The sequence below is a fragment of the Etheostoma spectabile genome, chromosome 9, assembly GCF_008692095.1.
Source record: "Etheostoma spectabile isolate EspeVRDwgs_2016 chromosome 9, UIUC_Espe_1.0, whole genome shotgun sequence".
Classification (NCBI taxonomy): Eukaryota; Metazoa; Chordata; class Actinopteri; order Perciformes; family Percidae; genus Etheostoma; species Etheostoma spectabile.
Genome location: NC_045741.1, coordinates 12,320,290 through 12,332,827, shown reverse-complemented (window position 1 = coordinate 12,332,827; position 12,538 = coordinate 12,320,290). Strand labels below are relative to the sequence as shown.

Sequence of the window (12,538 nt, the reverse complement as noted above, 5' to 3'; positions counted from 1 at the left end):
ACACACACACACACACACACACACACACACACACACACACACCTAAATATATCAGTCTTTCATCCCTGAACAAGGTTGGGTTTGATCCAGTGTTGCATGTGTGAGTGTGCAAACATTCCTATAGATTTCCATGTATGTGTTTAACTGTGTGAAGGATGTTTTGGATATGTGGGCCAAGGTTGTACTAGACAAGCACCTTTTTCAGGCCACATTGAGGTCCACAGGGTAATGACCTGTTAGTATTTATCTAGCCTTGGTCTGTGTTGACTTAACTGCTTTCATATTATGTATTACTTGCTGAGGTGTTTCATTGATGTAGCCGTTTCTGTACATGTCTCGTTTCTGTACACACACACTACTTTTTGTTGTGAAATATCAGTTAAATGTTCTGAAGCCCATGACAGACCAGGGGTCTCATTTATAAAACTCTGCGTAGATTCTATTCTGAAAGATTTAGTGTGCCAAAAAGTCAGAATTTCCATACACAAAAACAAAATTCTGATTCATAACACCATACGGCGCACACTTTTACAGGCTTTTCTCGTTATAAATACGGACATGCGTTACCTTATGCAGTCGTGCACAAGCCCCATGCTCCTCCCAAGGCCGTCCAATATTTGTCCTAATGATGTCGAAATCAATCAATCACTGAATATTCCAGCCTTCTAAAAGGAGCCCTTGATGACCAATCATGAAACAGAAAAATAAGGGAAAAAAACACGATTCAGTGATTGTGAGATTGAGGGGCTCTTGCTAAATCTTGGAGCAATGCCAAATCTGCCATGCTGTTGATTGGTTGCAATACACAGGCAATCGGAAACTGGCTATTTATTTTTTGTCCGGTCCCGGTTAATTAAGTCCAATAAACCTGTAGTGGATTGGACTCATATTGGCTTCATCAGGGTAATAAACCCTTGTGTGGGGTTTGGGTCTTTTGGACCTGTTTTCAATGTTTGCATAAAGAAAAATTATGCTATTTATACTTTCTTCTAACTCAAATTCATTGGCCTTGGCTCATTTTCTGTGAAGATACATACAACATACAAATTAACTTATGTTCAATGACTGCACACGGTTCACCCCCCCTAAACATAACAATTACAAATGAGGTGTTCGGGTCTACTGGACCCAAGTGAAATAATTGTAGGTGCTATGTAACTTAACTGTGTCCTCCTCCTACCTAACTGGCCCTGCTGTGTGTGTGTGTGTGTGTGTGTGTGTGTGTGTGTGTGTGTGTGTGTGTGTGTGTGTGGTGTGGTCTCTGTGCAAAAATGTTGTCTTTCGGCACCTGCTATTATTACCACACAAAGTTACAAAATTGTTACGTTTCAACACTTTCACCTGTTCTAAGAACAGTGAGTTCTAAAAATAACACCAATAATGATCAAAAGTCTTGTTTATATTTTTCTACCTTTTTTTATAACTGAATTTCCTTGTTTTCTCACAAAAAAAGAGAATTGTCATCTGATCATAAATGTGATCTCACAGGGGTAAATGGCAAATATGAACCATAAATTATGTATTTATTGTTGGTAATAAGCTAAAGTAAACATATGTTAAGTATTTTTTACATAAATTGTTATGTCTGTATTGATTTAAAAGCCTAATAATGTGGTGGGTCCACCAGGTACGGGTACAATGGCTGTGTAACAAAAATATGAACACCACACAAGGGTTAAGTGGGAGAGGTGCTTTGGATGCAGGCTGTGCGCTCTACATCCAGAGAACTTTATCCATGTGATATTTTGTGTTACCATCAGAAGTCACTAAAACGTAGTCTACAAAGCCTTGGGTGCGTTACACACCATCACATGCATGATCAAAAGGTTGCTGAAAACTGGGCACATTTTTACGCATGGAAATTCTTTATAAATCCCAGCTTTTGCAAGGATTATTGTAACTGTAAATTTCACTCTGATTCACACAACTTTTTCTTTCATAACAGGTTTTATAAATGAGGACCCAGATTTAGTCTGTCCTACATAATTTAAAGATAGATATGGATGTAGCTAGAAAGTTATTTTCTCACTTTTTAGGCCACCTATAGGCATTCAACATAGGCTTGTAGCCTTTATTCATCCGGGTAAGGCGATTGAGAACAATTTATCATTTGCAACAACGACCTGTCACTTAAGAATGGCTTAATAATGCAGACGCTTTATTATAGTAGGTATAATGTGGAAGATTTGGGTGTCCATGCTTTGGAAATTTTGCACATCTCGACTTGTTTGTGTCCACCTCCAGCTATGAGTCGACATCCAGCGAGGAGGGCAGTGGAGATGAGAAGTTAAAGGTGGAGCTGGAAGAGGAAGACAGCTCAGAACCGGAAGTAGAGAAGGAAATTGAGTCGGAGCCTCAGCCAGCAGAGAAGCCTGAGGAGGAAGCAGAGACCCAGCAGAAGGATGCAGAGAAGGGTGCTGAGGAAGGAGGTGCTGTGGCTGCAGAGATGGAGGGTGAAAGAGGCCTTCTGGATCCAGAAGGCCTCCTGGAAGAACAGGCTGAAGGGTGAGACAAACTGTAAACCTTCATTTATGGTCGTGTGTCAGGAGTTCCACTTTAGCTATGGAGTCTATGCCCAGAAGCATGGGTACATTACATGGGTATCTAATGAACTTTGATTGGTCAGCTTGGACTGGTAGACGTTGATCATAAAAAATACATGAGTGAGTTTTAAAAAAGAAAAGAAAAAAAAAAGGCTTAGACATTTTTTTCCTTCAGTTACACAAAGCAAAGCAATCTGAAATGCAAACCTTCTGCTCGCTGTGATCCTCGCTTTCTGTCACATTGAATAAAAGGAACATAAACCTGTCAACTGCACAGGATAGTCTCATGTTTAGTAATGAAACAATGTAGCTCATATCATAAAGTAAATGAAAGAATATAAACACAGTCAATGCAAGGAATAGAAAACAATTAAAACAGCCATTAAGATGACAGTGAATGTTTTGTTTTGTGTCCAGGTATAGCCTACATACAGTACTTGTCTGAGAGAGGTGCTGAATGATGCAATGACTGAATATACAGTGGGCCAAGCACACACGCACGCACGCATGCACGCACCCACGCACACAATAAGCCTTGGTTTAATACACATAAACACAAAATGCACACCCATTTCCACATACGCAAGTTTCACACAAGTAAGCACAACTAGCTCCTACACACTTCCGTGTAAGCTGCTCACACTCTAATGGAGGTGCATATTATTGGGCAGAGAGTCATTGTAAACTAAAACGATTGAGGTTTGCATGTGCCATCCACCCATCAGACTGTTGACTGATGTGTGTATACGCTGCAGAGGCCCGCAAGGCATCTTTTATCTTTTGTTTTAATCCCAGACAGAATTTACACAAGTTACAAGCAACTTTGTTATGCAGACTTGATGATGTTGATATTTTCACAATGAACATGAAAAAGCAGAAAAGAAAACAATGGATAGAACAAATGTGGAGCGTGCTGGATTAATGTTTTTTTCCCTTTTTAGTTACTCCTGGTCTGCTTGAAAGTTCTTAATTTAAAAACATATTTTAAAAAAAGATTGTAGGATCTGTCAAAAAAGGCTGCGTCATCTGGTCTTTGTTTCCAGGGAGAAAGTTAACCAGGGGTTTATAGATGCCTGCCTCTATGTAAAGGACCGCATGGAAGAGGTTTCATCCCCAGATAAAGAAATGGTAACAATTTCTTTTGGCTGTTTTTTTAATTCATTAAAAGTTGTGGTAAATGATTTGATGTTACTCTGTCAAATCTGGGTTTGAATGCAAAGTTATTGTTCATGGTTTTCGGATGTTTATTCAATTTTTAAAACGCTGATAAAAATAAAAAATGCTTTAGATACTTTTTGATGTTCTATTAGAGCTCTCTGACTTCACTGAGTACAATAATGTGGCTTACAGTTGCATTCCTTAGGCTGAAAATGCAAGCTGTTCAACAGCCCAAACAATAAAAATGATGTTCAGGGAACAGTAAAAATGCTGCCACAGGCACCTTTTTCATTTATATCTTTTCTGTCTTCACTCCCCAGCGTCAGATTTTAGTGGTGCTCTACCAGGAGTGGTTCAAGATCTCCAGTCAGAAAGACTCGCAGGCCGATACCGTCAGATTATACCTGCGACAAGTGGGATTGACGACACCCACACTCCTGCCATACGTAGTTAACTTGACAGACGGCAACGGGAATATGGCCCTACACTACAGTGTGTCGCATTCAAACTTCCCTGTGGTCAAACTGTTGCTGGATACTGGTAAGATACAAGCACACTCAGCTGAATGAGCAACAGAAGAGTATGAGTAGAGAATTTTAACTGAAGATGGCTGGATAAAGCAGTTAAACACTGCACAAAATGCTCTCTTTGACTGAGTTAAACATTGTGTTTGTGTGTTCAGGTCTTTGTGAGACAGACAATGTGAACAAGGCAGGCTACACTCCAGTGATGCTCGCTGCACTGACGGCTGCAGAGAGCTCTGATGACCTGGAGGTGGCCCAACAACTGTTAAAGCTGGGTGACGTCAATGCGTGCTCCAGACAGGTAATATACATGCCTGCACTGACTCATCAGGTCCCCTAAATTTACCCAATATCAAATGATTTCCTGAGTTATGTGATATGTTGTTGTATTGTAGTTAGTAGTATTTCAGTCACAGTAAGTCTGAGAATGTATTACATCCTCTGGGGAAATCGGGACATAACGAATGTTTTACAAGTGGGGGTCACTTTACGGGAATACACCATAACTTCAGCTATTTCTTCTCGACAGCAAGGCCATCTACAGTACACAATTTGGGAGAGAGTAGCTGAATGAGTATCTCGGAAAGCTTACCAAAGTATCAGGAACCTTAAAATGTACTGTTTGCACTTTCATTAACACAGTGTAAGAAATTAATCTTGATGCAGAACTTTGTAAAAATGAACTTCTGTAAGACTTTGGTGCAGTTTTAACCTGTATTTAGACATATAGTCCAGATACAAAGATTTAATTTCAAAACATTACACTTAACTCCTCTCTTTTGCACATTTTAATTTTCACTTACGTTTCTTTCTCTTTTCTTTCCTCTATTCTCATCCCCAACCCTCTATCTATTTATCCCTCCCATCCTTTAATTCTTATTCTCTGTATCTCTCACTCTTTCTCTAGGCGGGCCAGACGGCACTCATGCTCGCGGTGAGCCACGGCCGCGTTGCCATGGTGAAGCTGCTCCTGAGCTGCGGTACAGATGTAAATGCACAGGACCGCGAGGGCTCCACTGCCCTGATGTGTGCCAGCGAACATGGACACACAAACATAGTTCGTATGCTGCTGGAGACAGGTTGCTGCGACACCAGCCTCAAAGATAAGGTATTCTCTTATGCTGCAAAGTTGAACACTGTCAACTGGACTTTATTGTTTCTCCTCTCTTCCAAGATGGTTTTTGCAGGTATCAAAGGTGATATGCCATCTGAATGTGTCTCTGCTGGTCTATACTGTAAAACCTCTTTACAATCCTGCTCAGATTGTCCGTGCTCTCTCTCCAGGATGTGTACATTTTTTGTCTTGTTTCTTTTTTTTCCTCTTGTTACTGGACATAAATCAAGGCATTTCTTAGGCACTTAACTACACAAACAGTGTGCCTCATGATTTCCATTTTAAATGTGAAATTGATAAAAATTTGCTTTCAATTTTGAAATCTTAAGCAGCATAGGCGATTCCCCCAGTATTTTGTCTTTCATCCCATCCCCCTTTACTTAGGATTTGACTGTACCACATGGACAGCTGAGATAAATCTATAAAGATGTATCCTGCAATCCTCCTATAACTCCATGTGCTTCTGGCAGATTATTTGCTGTCGGACTCCTATCATCACATGAGAACAAACTGTATTTAGTGCTAGCGGTGGACAGACGTCTGCAAACTTAGAAAATAAACAGCTCTGGCAAACAATTTGAAATTATATGCAAGTAATTCAAGCAGTTTGTTTAACAGGTTTGTTTAATTTACAAAAAGTATAATACACAGCATTTACACTGTTTTGAGACATCTGTTTTCCCATGAGACAATAGGTCTTTCTCAACATGCAGCCTTGTCTGTTGTATTTTGCCGTAATGTCTGATATGAAGCCTTTGATTATGAGAACAAATAGGAAACACCAGGACACACTGTGAGAATGATGTAGGAAGTTAAAAACATCATTATAGAACACTGCCAGTTCAGTCAGGGAAAAAAATTCACAGAATTCAAAGATTACTGTCTTTATGCTTTTAAAGACCAACATCTGTTGAATGTGCACCTTTTTCTGATTTTCATATGTTTTTTTTTTATTTTAGTGGCAGCATGTATTGCAGTTGGAGAAAAGATTTTGAATGTTCTTAAAAGAAAAGTTTCAAAAATGTTCTTGTAGATGTTTATGTCTTGCATGCATTTAGACATTTCCACTAATTCACTTTCATTTAATCCTACAAACCCTCTCCAGGCTTATTATTTAACATTGCCTATTACACAGGTCATTTCTGCATGATGCAAGGAATATCAGTGGATATGATTATAATCATTCGATCAATGTGTAATTTGGGAAGAAACTGAATATATCAGGTTTACAGAAACATGACAAATCATAATATGGCATTTTTCAGAAGGGAAACATGCAAAAACATTTCCAGATACTGAACCCAGCTCTTTCAATTATGTTTACAGCTTAGTAGCATTACCTGAATCAGGGCAGGTGCAGCATGTACTAAGATGTCAAGTTACTAGAAAGAGCAACACTGCCTCTGTCAGGATAAGAAGTGTCACTGCAATGATCTTTGATGTGAAACGGTGACATTTTCTCTCTGTTTTTCCCCAGAATGGACAAACAGCGCTGTCTGTGGCAGAGGGAGCCTCCCACCAAGAAATAGTTGACCTTTTGAAGCTCCACACTGAGACACGGGCCTCTGAGCCCGAATCTACCACACACCTCCTCTGAGCCAGACTAACCCCCTTTAGACCTCTCCAAATCACTCCATATCGCCGACCCCCAAACCTTTAATTTCCGAGACCTTCTGCCTACCAACAAAGAGGGAAAAAGTTGAATTAAAGTAATAGTGACACTACAAGACAAACAAGACTCTGTATGACCAGTGGAAAAAGAGGATAAGCTCTGTTTACGTGGAACTACATTTAAACCTCTGAGACTGGAGTGTCCAGCAATGTACGCCCACATTGTACTTCCACATCTCAGCCAACATGCCCCGTGGGTGTTGGATATGCTGCATTAACCACTCAGTGGACACACAACAAAGGGCAAGTCAAATTGATGATAACACGTTGCCATAGTGACCAGTGTAATTGCCAGGATATTACGTAGGGCACAAGGTGGGAATATAAATAAGGACCCAGGATGGACAGACTGGCAAGTGGATAAAGACATACTCTGATGAACTGCTGCTTCTTATCATCAACTAGCTCTTCAAGCAAAGTACTAAGCACATGATCTACCTTTTAAATATACAAGATATATGACATTATTTCTATTTTTTTCTTCATGACATTGACACCATTCTTTTCATATTTGGACATAAGCCATCATTGAGAACATAGTATATGTAGAATGTTATTATAACAGATTATAATCATAAACAAACACGGAAACTGTATTTTCTACTGCACTTTTTTATGGTGTTTGTGTACAGTAAATATTCCTCTCTTATATCGGTGTCCACAAGAAGCTATATATATCTCCAAAAGTGTGAATTATGAATATTGAGTAATAGAATAGAACTTCTGTATTGCAATTCCCATCATGCAGTGGATATTTGACAATATTTCATGTATTGTTTTTTGCCACAGTATAGATGTTTTTTTCACATACGGGACATGGGTGATCATTATATGTGAATTATTCAAAGCAAATGGTTTTGTTGGAGATAAAATGTTTCTGTTGGACACAAAAGAAAAGATTTTTATAACCGCAATATAACCAGATTAAAGAAAGACAAAAGTCTTCTAATAAGAAGATCGTACTGTTCAGAAGGTGCATGCCAATACACAGTTACTTCCCCTACTGGCAGTCTTATAGTACTAAACAACAGTATGTTCTAATACTGTCTGTTCTCATAATCAACGTCTCTCTCTTTCTTCGTCCCTCAGTTCAAATATATTGTATGTCTTGTTTGCCTGCTCTTTTCAAATCAAACCCTGTATGCAACTGCTACAAAATGCACAAAGAATGTCAGGCTGGCTGTGATACATTCCAAAAAAATAATGTAGCAAGTCTAACTATACTGGCATGGATAACGGGACTATCTGAGACATACTGTAGGATGTCAGTGGATATTTCAGACATAGGAATTAGTCTGAATATTTTTACAGTTTGCGACTAAAGACAAATCTGTCTGTCTTCAGGTTACTAAAACACTGGTCTCATTTTGTTCCTGCCTCAAGGCATTCATATTTAAAAATGGTAAAGATGCCAAAACGATGGGTTGTTTATGAATTGCAGTCCTAAGAGAAGCAATATTAATGAAAAACTACCTTTTCAATCAGAAACTAAGTAGGGGGAGTGGCTTTGCCTTAATCAGATGACCATCCTTCATTTTAGATATAAGATGTGTTCCAGGGAATGTGGTGTTTTTCTTCCATTTTCCACAAACACCCATATTCCTAAAGTATCTTGAAACAGCAGTACTGGTCTGATAAAATGTTTACAACTTAACAGCTCCCCTTCAGTGACCCCTGCAATAAAACCCTAAACGTCCAGCAGGTCTAGAAGTTACCAGTTTCCAGAACGGGATCAATCATTTTACCTGTAAACAGGCATCTGGAGGAGTGATTTCATCTTTCTGAAAAGGGACATACAGTAACCGTACTTCATTATGTTTTAAGTCTCCATTTAAATCAAATCTTTTAAGGGGTACTCCAGCAATTTAGTGTAGTCCCTTTATAAAGTTGGGGATACTTCAATGGTTAAAATAAAAGCTCAGAGGCCAAGATATCCTGACTTTTAGTCGCCAGTTTAAAAAGGCCTAGTCCACTGGTACACAGGTATTTTTGAAAACTGTCCTGTTAAAAAAAAAAAAAAGCCGTCCAAATGAAAATGCAAAAACACAAATGAGTTGTTGTCAAAAGCATGCCACACCAACAGGGGGTGATATAACCCTAACCCTAAAGCCATGCTGGCTAATAAGAAAAAACTGCAACCAGAAGATTGCAGTAACACATTGATCACTCCGTAGCACATCCTTATGCCTCTACTCCTTAATATAGTGGAAGAATAACTGTACATTTATATGTAAACATGTAACCTTGCTGTCATGTTAGCAAGGTTGGAACAGAGCACTATTTTGGCCACATCCACAGTTGCTCACAAAGCCCATAACAATGCACACTCTGGTATTACAAGCCCAAAATTCAGTTTGCCCTGTCTACACTTCAACACTGAAAACTGAGTTTCTTAAAACCTGGAAGGTGTTTTCCAAAAGTGATCTACAATGCATTTTCCGTCTGGACGAAAGGACAAATCTTAGGAAAAGATACCTGTGGATGTGTGGACTAGACCTAAATCATGCCCCAAAAACACTGAATACTCAAATTGCATCATGCAACCTTACCTCCAGCTCTTAACACAGACTTTCTGTTATAAACTTTTAGTCTCCAAGACAAGATAATCCTGATGCTGGTGTCTGGGTTACTTTTGTCTGACTTTAAAAAGCTCTTCTAGAGAAGACATTGGACAACTGTTTTCTGTTTAACTGGGGTTTGCTGGGATTACTGAAGGTGGAATTCCAAGGGTAATACCACTCATTTTAACAACTGCCATAATATCTGTGGTCTATGATGGTCAAGTCTTCATTTACAGCCAGAAAACTTTTCCTTTCTACAAGAGGCGAGATTGTGGTCTGAGACTTAGATCACAATGAACTCTGGAGAGTCTTCAGTATCTGTTTTTACTGACAAATCAAACATCTCCGCTATATTTGTTTGCTTCGGTCATAATGCATTTTTATATTGCCATGCCTACAGTTCTGTATGTAGTGCTGTCTTCTAAGCTAAATGTATCAAGTTTCCTTCTGGGCTGTAGTGTGATCTGACCACTGATGCTGCACCACTTCTCTCTCATTCCCAGACACTTTATTAATATGGGTGCTAATATGGGATTATATAGATTGACATGAAGATAGACCTCTTACATAAAATTTCTAGATTACATTGTAGTATACACAATGGCTGCATTTACTCAGAAACAACAGGACATTTTCAACAGTGGCTTAGTAATGAGATCATTTGTTGAGGCACAAAGTGGAACAGATTTTTTCAACAAGGAAGCTGCATTTACACAGGATAAGAAATAATTTGTTTAATTTAGTGCAGCACATCTGATCATTATTGCTAGTCTGTATATTAAGTGATGGAAAAAGGAGTTTGTGTAGCTTCTCACTTGTCAGACAGCTAAAGAATGATCCGATCTGTGCTGTGTAAAATATCTGGTGTATCTGGTCTTCCGTGCCTGTGTATTAAATCTTAAAGTAAATCACATCCATATGTTTAATCCAGTGTGACCCAGATGTAATATGGTTTCATTACTGGCTCAACACCAAAGAACTGAAATCAAATCTGTTTCACATGGGGTTAAATATATAGTTTTATCTGTTCCTGTACATTTATCAAAATACATGTGCATACAGTATTGTGAAAAATATATAACAAGTATTGTCTAAAGGTTTGCTCTAAAAGTTATATAAGTATTTATTCCAAATGCTATATTTTTACCATATATAGTATACTTATGTATGCATGGACAAATATTCCAGTGATTCTGTTGGAGGGGAATTTGAACGATTGGAAATAATGAGTGTATCCTGATGATGTGACAATTCATCTTATTTTTGACTGGTTGGGTACAGTATAGTACATGTGTGTTATTGACAAGGTTGTAGATTGAGTTACGTGCCCTTTATTGCTACCTTTAACATTAGTGGGAGAAAATGTGAAGAAGACTCAACACTGGCTAAAGCTATGCGGGCAACGTCTCTCTTGTTTGGATACCCATCGGAAAATTAAAGTCTATGTACAGGGCAGAGTCAAATGTAAAAACATGTACTTTACCTCTCTGTAATATTCCTTGTACAATGGGCTTATATGTTGCAAACCAGAGAACTACTTCTAAATAAATATATATGAAGATTTAAAAACGTATAAACTGTTGTTCTTGATCATTTCCAACCGAAAACAGCAGCTACTGCAAAGCTCAGATGATGTCTGTGTTTCTTAACATTTTAGAACACTTAGGATATGCACAACACACTTTAATCTAAGTCAATGGTTTACAGTAGTGAGTATGTAATTGTATTTTATAGTATATAGATAAATGTTACTCATCTGTCCTTTAAAATAATCTGATATTTGAATACAAAAACTACATGTCAGACTATGCAACTTGATGGACATCATTAACTGTCAGGTACTTTAATGGCAGCCTGAATAACATTGAATGGTAAATCACTGTGTTGACATAGTTAGATTGGGTAACATCCGTTTTTTATAGCTTTAATTAGGAAAAAAAAACTAAAAGTGTGGCTCTGAAACATGTGTACATACTCAACATGTGTGTGTGTGCACACACTTGATTTGAAATATACCTGCAACCAACAGAATAAATGAATTAAACATGTCTTAATGTATGCAATCTTAAAAAAAGAAAATGAAAGTAAAATTGAGCAGTTAGTGCTATACTAGATGATTATGATTAAGCTCTGAAAACAGTTTTCTGGGACACCTCACAGGATGCTGATGTGCATGTGTGGGCCTCAGCTCCAATGCCATTATATGGTGTGATGAAACATAGTGACCAGCAGATGGTGGAATTACTGCATGGTAAAAACACAAAGTGAGAACAACAGTCTCTTTTTCATGTGTTGGATCATTGAGTCTTTTTACACCTTCTAGTCACATCTTCAAGTGAGAACTGCTGTCGTGCAGGAATGTGTAAGGAAAGCAATAATAAAATACAAGCCCTTAATCAGTGGCAGACTAATTACATTTAACATTTGCTTTTGTGAAAGTAGCAATACCACAATATAGGAGTACAAGTAAAAACTACAAGTGCTGAAGTTCTGCAACAAAATGTATCAAGTATCGAAAGTAAAAGTTCTCATTATACAAAATGGCCTCTCTCAGTGTTTTATCATTACATTATTGGCAGCTATGGAAAGAGTATTATAACATTCACTGATCTCACAGAACTCTGTGAAATGAACATGACCCCTCAACTCAAAATCTGTGGCAGTCTCACGGAATCGCAAAATGGGCCCACGGAAGACTTCTGTGAAATGATCACGGATTGCCAAAAATTCTGTGATGGGCCTACGGAAGAATTTGGTTGGGTTTATAAAAAGGCTGTGGGGGGTCTCTTACGGTTCCATGACACGCGGGAAGAACAATACGGATGGATTTAGGAAAAGAAGAAAGTGACTTTAGGAAATATTACACACTGGACAAGATCCCTGGTCTCCCGGGTGAAAGTCCTGTGTTTGAACCATGTATCAGTTAAAATGTACTCTGAGTAAACATCACTGCCTTAAATTTAACTG

At 38.4% G+C, this 12,538-nt stretch overlaps 1 protein-coding gene across 3 annotated transcripts in view; it reads left to right on the top strand.

Moving 5' to 3' along the window:
- The window catches only part of kank4 (KN motif and ankyrin repeat domains 4), a 72,646-nt gene extending 61,506 nt beyond the window's left edge, over positions 1-11,140 (top strand). For 2 of the 3 annotated variants that reach the window (XM_032525853.1, XM_032525852.1), the window contains exons 5-10: positions 2,245-2,505; positions 3,587-3,671; positions 4,022-4,241; positions 4,384-4,526; positions 5,133-5,333; positions 6,817-11,140. In XM_032525853.1, the coding sequence (XP_032381744.1) occupies positions 2,245-2,505; positions 3,587-3,671; positions 4,022-4,241; positions 4,384-4,526; positions 5,133-5,333; positions 6,817-6,936 (1,030 nt within the window). In that variant the 3' untranslated portion in view covers positions 6,937-11,140. Of the gene's footprint in view, positions 1-2,244; positions 2,506-3,586; positions 3,672-4,021; positions 4,349-4,383; positions 4,527-5,132; positions 5,334-6,816 lie in introns of those variants that run through there. The other variant, XM_032525854.1, reaches the window with a different exon arrangement.
- The last annotated feature ends 1,398 nt before the right edge of the window (positions 11,141-12,538 follow it).